Source organism: Hyperolius riggenbachi, chromosome 5 (assembly GCF_040937935.1).
Source record: "Hyperolius riggenbachi isolate aHypRig1 chromosome 5, aHypRig1.pri, whole genome shotgun sequence".
NCBI classification, from domain to species: Eukaryota; Metazoa; Chordata; class Amphibia; order Anura; family Hyperoliidae; genus Hyperolius; species Hyperolius riggenbachi.
In genome coordinates this window covers 96855532-96863901 of record NC_090650.1, presented here as the reverse complement: position 1 = coordinate 96863901, position 8370 = coordinate 96855532, and the positions used below count along the sequence as shown (strand labels likewise).

Sequence of the window (8370 nt, the reverse complement as noted above, 5' to 3'; positions counted from 1 at the left end):
TCACCCTTCTCTTTTCATAGCTAGGGTTATACTGGGGGCAGCCATTAGCAATTCGTCCATTGCCGGACACCATCTACTCCACCAGTTTGCCGGAAAAATCCCGGCAATTTGAAAAGAAGGGAGGGGTTCCTCCAATAAATGTAAAATATTTTATATTTGTCATCATGCAGCTGAAAAAAAGGCTGCTATTTATTATTATAATTTAGAAAATAGATTTTATTTCTGAAATCTTCTATTTTTAATTTGGGTCCACTTTAAGTGCATGGAGTTTGAAGATTGTCCCCATATTGAGATTAAATTCAGTGCTCCCATTTCCTCCCAAAACACTGAATTCTGGAAGTCTGACTGGTTTCCCCTCAAACTGTGCCCTCCACTGAGAAATGCATTCAATACAAAACAATGGTTCAAGTATAGGCCAACCAGAAGAACTATGCAATTGTTAGAATCAATGAAGGATTGACCAAAAGTGCACATTCATTTGGAGTAGACCAAAGCCTCAGGATGGTTTCACACTGCAAACTGGCGGTGCGGCAGCCGTGCTGTACCACCAAAAAAACAGGCCTTCGGGGAGTTTCATTACTACGTGGTATTTCTCATCTGGCATTGGGTCAAGCAGGAAGTGACAAGCGCTTGTGGTCACTTCCTGCTTCGGGGTATGCGGAAGTGCTTGGAAGCGTATTGTAAAAATACAGTTCCGTGCATGCGCACTGCGTCGGTAATTGTTTTTAAAACGACACAGACACAGAACATCTATATTACGCTTCTCTCCTGTCGGACTCAAAGCTCCAGAGCTGCAGCCACTAGGACGTGCTCTATAGGCAGTAACAGTGTTAGGGAGTCTTGCCCAAGGTCTCCTACTGAATAGGTGCTAGCTTACTGAACAAGAAAAACCTCCATCAAAGGAAGTCGATGCAGAAGCCACGCGGTAACGTCGTTTTGGACCTGTGTTGGGGATGCGGCAAAAACCACTTCCATTGCTTCGCGCCATACCGTGGAAGTATGAAAGTCTCCATAAACTATCATTGCCCGGCGGTAATGTGATGTAAAAATACCGCACCGTTCCAGTGTGAAAGGGTCCTCTAACAAACATGAAACTTTCCCTGTAAAGCCTCACACACAAGTACTAGGAAAGTCCCTCAGCAGGCACTGGACTTGATCCTCGGGCGGCACTGCAGGGCCGAAACTATACAGATGTGCAGCTAGCCAGCAGGCTAGTGACGTGTTCATTTGCAATACAGTGGTGTGGAAGTACTTGACAAGATGCCCCACCTTCAGATAAGCAGGAGTCCACGCAGCAGGCACAGTCTTCAGACGCTTGCAGATTTGAAGAATCTGTAGAAATACACTTGACTACCAACACTGGAGCTTAATCCTTTCATTCACATCCAAGCAGTGAATAAACAGCAGGACGGTGCTGACCGTTCATCCGTCTGAAAGGGCGACAGTCCGTGGTCCTTGCCCTGCTGCCATGTAAACAGGCATTGCAGGTTGTATATACCCCCGTTTGTTGCAGCCTGAGCTATATGTACCCCATGTTTGTTTCTTACTTTGTATAGCACCACGGAATATGTTGATGCTTTACAAATCAATAATAATAATACTTACTACAATTTGAGCTAGATTTACAATGGTCTGTAGGGGACCGTATTGCTGTTTATTCACTGCTTGGATGTTAATAAAAAGATTGTTAAAATTCCAGCGCTCGTCCTCAAGTGTATTTACACAGGGGGGCGTGGAGGGACGACGGAACGTCCCTATGGTGGTGATGTCACCTGGCAGGTGTTGTGAGTGGGGAGAACAGAGCACATGCTATCACCACGTGCACAAAACAAAAAAGGCACATAAATGTGTGCAAATGTATTTTTTGCGCTGCAGAAAAGTACATGCGATAAGGAAAAGTGTGATTCCCTAGCTTAGTATCCGTGCTTGACGTAAAACTGACCACAGTCAGACTGTCTTTTAGATCAGATTTTAAAAAGATGTACTTGCTGCTATACAGCGTCCAACCTAAACAACTAATTCAAGCATGGTGGGGCCTACAAGAAAACTAGAATAGCAGCTAGGTGAATGGGAGCCATTGCAGCAGGTCACTGAATGGGAGGCCAGCAGCGCTGGATGACAGGTATACTAGATTCTCACCTGAGACGACTACAGCCGATTGCCTCCATCAATGAAAATCTAGCATTTTATTATTACAGTATTTAGTATTTATATAGCGACATCTTCCGCAGCAATGTACAAAGTCTATTGTCTTGTCACTTAAAGTGGACCTGGACAGAGGACAGAAGGAAAACACAGAGAAATGCACCCTTGTATGTATTTAGAGAGTTTAGCCTGTCTAATTTCCTTTCAGCTGTGACCAATCACCACTGTAATTTGATCTCTCAGCTGTGCCTGTTCAGGAATCTCCTCTGCCATGGCAGAGCAGCTAATTTGTAAACACAGGATGTTCACAATAGGCCTGCTTCCATGAAAGCAGGAAGTGGACAGCACATTTATTACAGGATTTGTATCAACTGTAACAAAAATGTTTTTCTTCATAGGTTATTATGCTGTTGCTTATCAGATTTCAGGTCCGCTTTAACTGTCCCTCAAGTTGGGCTCACAATGTAACCCCTACCATAGTCGTCTATGTATTTATTGTGCAGTCTATGTATTGTAGTCTATTGGCAATTTTGGGAGAAGCCAGTTAACTTATCTGTAGGTTTTGGGGATGCGGGAGAAAACTGGAGAGCCTGGAGGAAACCCACACAGACACGGGGATAAACATACAAACTCCATGTAGATAGTGCCATGACTTGGATTCAAACTGGGGACCCAGCGCTGCAAGGCATGAGTGCTAACCACTATTTGGGCTGGTTCACACGGGCGTCTGCTGAGCTTTTGCTTGGCATTGCGTTCAAACATCAGCGTTTAAATGCCAGCGTTTAAAAGCTAGCTTTTGAAGGCTTTTGGGAAGCGTTCAAGGCTAGCAGTTCTGGTCTCTGCTATTGTTTCCTGGCGTTTACCGCCTCTGAAAGCAGCATGTTGCTTTCGAGACTAGACGCAACGCCGGGATCTACCGCCAGGCTTTCATGAAAGCCTGCAAAAGCCAGCTCTAAACGCTCCCATTCACTTGCATGGGATGGCAGTAGATCCCAAAAAACGCTGCGTCTGAAACGCCGCGTTAAACGCCACAAAAACGCCCGTCTGAACCAGCCCTTTAGCTTGAAAGAACGTTAAATAATTGTAAAGCTAAAATTTTAACAACTGGGGTATGAGGTGCTTTGGAATTGTTAAAAAAAAAAATGACAGCAAATGACTCCAAGTGAGAAGTGATTGTTACCTGCACCATCCCAGTCCCTCCTCACAAAGGCTTTCCTCTTCTCCTCCAAAAACTGACTGGGAATGAGCCCCGCGCTTCCACCTTCCTTCACGTGACTGGCCTACAAGGAGTTAATAAGACACACATCACTGCATGCACAAGATACTGGGGAAAGCTGCCAGGCAATGCGCTCTCTCCTGCCATGTGCCAATTCCCATTCAGCTTTCCTCCCAATGCCAGCTGGGATTTCCAGATGCTACAATCCGACGCGAGCAGCATAGCAGCTAAACATTTGACCAGCTAGCAGAAGGATTCCTGAATGGTGATTAGCTTCTTAGGAGAAACTATGGGAAAACAAGCAAGTGCATGAATATGTAATGAGAGATGGAAGAGAGCAGAAATGTATAGGAAGATGTAAATACAGCCAGAACTGATGAATGACAGGATTATTTTTAGAAGAGGAGACCAATCCAGAAATGAACACCCATCAAAAATGAAAGGATTCTGACAGGAAGAGGTATAGAGATAATATACTGCGCAGCATAAGGGACCATGAAGTAGAACTCGGGAATCAATACCGGCTGGCAGCTGAAATATGAGGCATAGTGGAATACAGGCAATAAAATCCAGTATATTCATTTATAAGCTGATGCAATTTCAGAAAATTAAAACTTTTGAATCCAAAACAAAGTCTACTGAGTTAAAAGCTTTTTCTTAAAGGAAAAAATAATCTTACAATATTATAAATGACATTAAACCCAGATTGCAGGTGGTATTCTGGGAAAAAGAACCTAGACAGGCCCAGAAAACCCAATCTACGACTTTACCTTTTGTGTAAGCACCATCGCTTGTGAAAATAGGTGGATGCAGTGGCCAACTTTGTGTTGTGTGTTAAAAACATAACAGAAAATGGAAAAATAAAATGGAGATAAATTTTGATTTAATTTTATGTGATTTGCACTTTGTTCTATGATACTGTTTTGTATTGATTCAAATTTTTGTTCTTTTTAACTGCTCTTGATCGCCAATAAAGATATGTTCAAAAAAAGAAAAAAAAAAAAGAAAAAAAAAACACACAAAAGATTGTATAGTACGTAATTTGGGCACCTGCGCCAATGGTAAAAATTCTTTGCCAAGTGCCCAAGCTCCGCTATTATCCAAGCTGAGCGCAAGCTGTTATATACCCAATATTCTGATGGACACAGACATACAGCTATATACAGTATATCGGTTTTACAGGTCACTCGGGTTGGTTAGGTGGACTTTTAAAAAGGTTTAGTGATAAGGGACTGGGTACAGGAGATTAGTGTTACCAGTTAGGCAGGGCGCAAAAAACAACTGTGGTTTTTCCTGCACAAATGTTCATTTTTGACCAGTGTTTTGACGAAGCGCCAGGAATGACGTTACGCAGGAGCTGGGCAATTGGGGAGAACAATGGTGTAGCGTTTGAGAGCTGCCGTACACAAGCTGGAGTCTCGGCAGAGGCGGTCATCATCGGCTGTCTCAGCCAAGTTTCATCTAGCGTGTGTATGGTGCAGAGTACTTTGCAGATCAGCGTAGGGGCTGAGGCTGCACACAGGATCCTGTAAACTAAAAGCCAGGTGGCGGTTTGCAAAAGATCATTATGGGGAAGCACGACAGTGCATCTAGATTATGGATTATAAGCTTCAGCATACAGTGCAGGTTTAATTAGCCTATCAAATTGCACTACATTTATAATACTGGCCTGAACGATTTTAGGAAAACATTGAATTGAGTGATTTCTGTCTGAAATTGCGATTTCGATTTGATTCACAATTTCCTTCAAATCAAGCTTTGTTCCTCCTCTCTGCCTGTTTGTTCCCCCTCTGTCCCCCTGTCTCTATTTGTGCCCCCTTTCCCTCTTTATGCCTCCTCTGGGTGTTTCTCTTGCCCCCTCTGTGCCCGCTGTGTTTCTCTCTGGCTCTCTCGTGTCTGTCTCTGTGCCCACTCTGTCTCTCCTCTGTCCCTCAAGATGCATTAGTTCTGGACATAGCTTCCAGCACGAGTCCAGCGATGCCCGTCTATCTACTTCACCTCCTGCAGGCTTTAATGCACGGAATACTTCCTGTATGTCATGTGACATACAGGAACCCAGAGTTTTGCCATGCACAAGAGCCGGCAGACGGCGATAGAGGACATCGTCGGACTTGTGCGGAAGGTTTGTCCAACGCTGCGCCTGCACGTGCCGGGACTTTGGGAAAGTTTGAAGCCACTTCTTCAAACTTCCCCCATGTGGAAATGATGTGATCATGATAATTGCAGCTTTTACGATTCTGAAATTGTAATCTTGGTGATCGAGATTTCGGTTTAAATTCAATTTATCTTCTAGGCCTAATCAGAAGTATTCCGACAGGTATACTAGAGAAGATACCAGTGGAGAGCTAGTACAGGGACTCATTTATAGTCTAATGAACAGACGAAAAATGGAGTAAAAAAAAATCTTAGGTGGTTAAAAAAAAAAAAATCCATATTTGTATTTTAACTAGAATGCATTTATCTGCCTGTGTTGGGCTCCAGTTTCCTCAGGAAGCTCGTCTTTCATGACGGAATAAATAATGCTCTGCCCACATTCATCTCATACCCACATGGGGACTCCTCAGGTCTGTGTGTGAGAAGACTGCTGACAGACTATGCCCAATGATTTCTCAAACAACTAGCACAAGCAAAAATAATCAGAATAGCTGGAGGCAATAAGCCCACAATAATTGTAAGTCTGAATCACATATTAAACCATCACCTTGCTTTTCCGATGTCTGACCCTTTGACACAAACATTTCAGTGAATGAACGCATTCAAACATTTCCTTTTCACACCGTAATGAACAAGAATCCTCAGAAAAAGCCATATAAAACTATACCATACACTATGAACTGAAATAGGTTGGGAGCTCTTGGGTTTCTCATGAGCTACCTAGCCCAGGCCTGTGCAGTGCACAATGGCACATGCTACTGAAGCGAACACAAAAAAATTGTCTGTGGGCTCTATTCACAAAGCATTACCACATTTCGGTAATGCTGAAAACAGCTGATTTCACCGATCACCTTCCCAAGTTACAGTTCACTAAACCTATCTCCGAACAGAAAATCACAGTTCCCGACTAGTGAGGTAAATTACCGACTTGTGCGGTAACTACCTTAGGAAATGTCAATTTACAAAGATTTCCGCATATTTACTGGCCAAAAGTGTTCTTTTTTTTTCTCAAGCTCACAACAGCCAATGACATCCATCTACATGCTGTCTCTGTGCGGTAACATTGACAGACAGCCTTTGGGGAGAGCCAGGCAGCCAATAGGGAGAGCCACACAGTCTGCTTCTCACTCTGATTTGATGGGGTATCGGGTGGGTCTTTCAGTGTATCAAATCAGAGGAAGCTGACAATTCTGCAGGCCTCCCTGCATCCCTTTAGATTTGCATATTTGTATTGTAGCATACAGAAGAGCTAACCCCAATGGCTGCAGCACATCTAAAGGGATGACAGGCTGCATTGGACAGAAAACCAAGTCGCTCACACAGCTCCCTGCCTGCTGCCCTGCTAGAAGGCTGGTAAGTGACACTTACCGAGCAGGGCTTAGTGAATTAACCACTTTACCCCCACGCGTACGGATTTCTCCGCCCCTTTTTTCCCTCCTAAAAAACCAGGGACGGAGAAATCCGTACCTTCCGCGCTACCGCCGCTGTCCGCGCTCCCGCCGCTCGTGTGCGCGCACCCGCCGCTCGTGCACGCCGCCGCCCGCTCATCAATGAACGGGAAAATCCATTCCCGTTCGTTGATCTAAGCCCCCGCAATGATCTGCTGCTTCTTTCAGAAACAGCGAGATCATTGTGAGTCTCCCAGCCTCCTACTGCTTCCTGTAAGCGTCCTTCCGGACGCTTACAGGTCGCATGTAAACAAACACTCTGTGGCCATCTTGTGGCCAAATAGTAAACTACACCCTAAAAGCATTTTACATATACAAACATTACATTTACACAATAAATTAACTCATTACCTCCCACACTCCCCAATTTTTATTTTTTTTTTGTAATTAAAAAAAAAAAAAATACAATAAAAAAAAAAAAAAATAGTTACCTTAGGGACTGAACTTTTTAAATATTTATGTCAAGAGGGTATAACACTGTTACTTTATAAACTGCGGGCTTGTAATTAGGGATGGATGCAAAACTGAAAAAAATGCACCTTTATTTCCAAATAAAATATTGTCGCCAAACATTGTGATAGGGGCATAATTTAAATGGTTTTATAACCGGGACAAATGGGTTAATACATTTCATGGGTTTTAATTACAGTAGCATGCTTTATTTAAAAACTATAATGGCCGAAAACTGAAAAATAATAAATTTTTCCCACATTTTTTCCTATTTCCCCATTAAAACACATTTAGAATAAAATAATTCTTGGCATAATGTCCCACCTAAAGAAAGCCTAATTGGTGGCGAAAAAAACAAGATATAGTTCATTTCATTGGGATAAGCAATAATAAAGTTATAGACGAATGAATGGAAGGAGCGCTGAAAGGTGAAAATTGCTCTGGTGGTCAGGGGGTAAAACCCCTCAGTGGTGAAGTGGTTAAGGCATGTTTGTTCAGTAAATTACTGAACTTCCGCCTCATGTGGGGAAAACTTTAGTGAATTTGGAAAAAAAGTGTAAAATACCGCATGAGATATTTTACCTAACTGCCTATTGTGAATAGAGCCCTGTCTGTACAGATCCTGTCTCTTCATACGTTAATACGGAAGCCTCATGATTTTGGAACTGGCACAAGCACCCGCCTTTCTTCTAAGGCCAATCTTACAGCCAATAGTTGGCTAAACAACATCAAGGGGTGGGGGAAAGAAGGAACAGAGAGTCGGGAAGCAAGGTGAAAGGTTAGACCTAAGCTAACCATATAGGACATTAAAGAATCACCCTCACAATCAAAATTGTAAAATGACAATATACAGGTATACATACATATAAGGTGAAATATAAAAATATAAATGACTATTTTCTTATGTTACTTTAACTTAAAAGGATACCTGAAGTTATCTCTTTCGATATATAATCC

General features: G+C 42.8%; 1 protein-coding gene across 4 annotated transcripts in view; it reads right to left on the bottom strand.

Moving 5' to 3' along the window:
• The window catches only part of PALS2 (protein associated with LIN7 2, MAGUK p55 family member), a 190705-nt gene that overhangs the window by 45064 nt on the left and 137271 nt on the right, over positions 1-8370 (bottom strand). For all 4 annotated transcript variants that reach the window (XM_068236026.1, XM_068236023.1, XM_068236027.1 and 1 more), the window contains exon 7: positions 3326-3425. In XM_068236026.1, coding sequence (XP_068092127.1) covers positions 3326-3425 — 100 coding nt within the window. The remainder of the gene's footprint in view (positions 1-3325; positions 3426-8370) is intronic.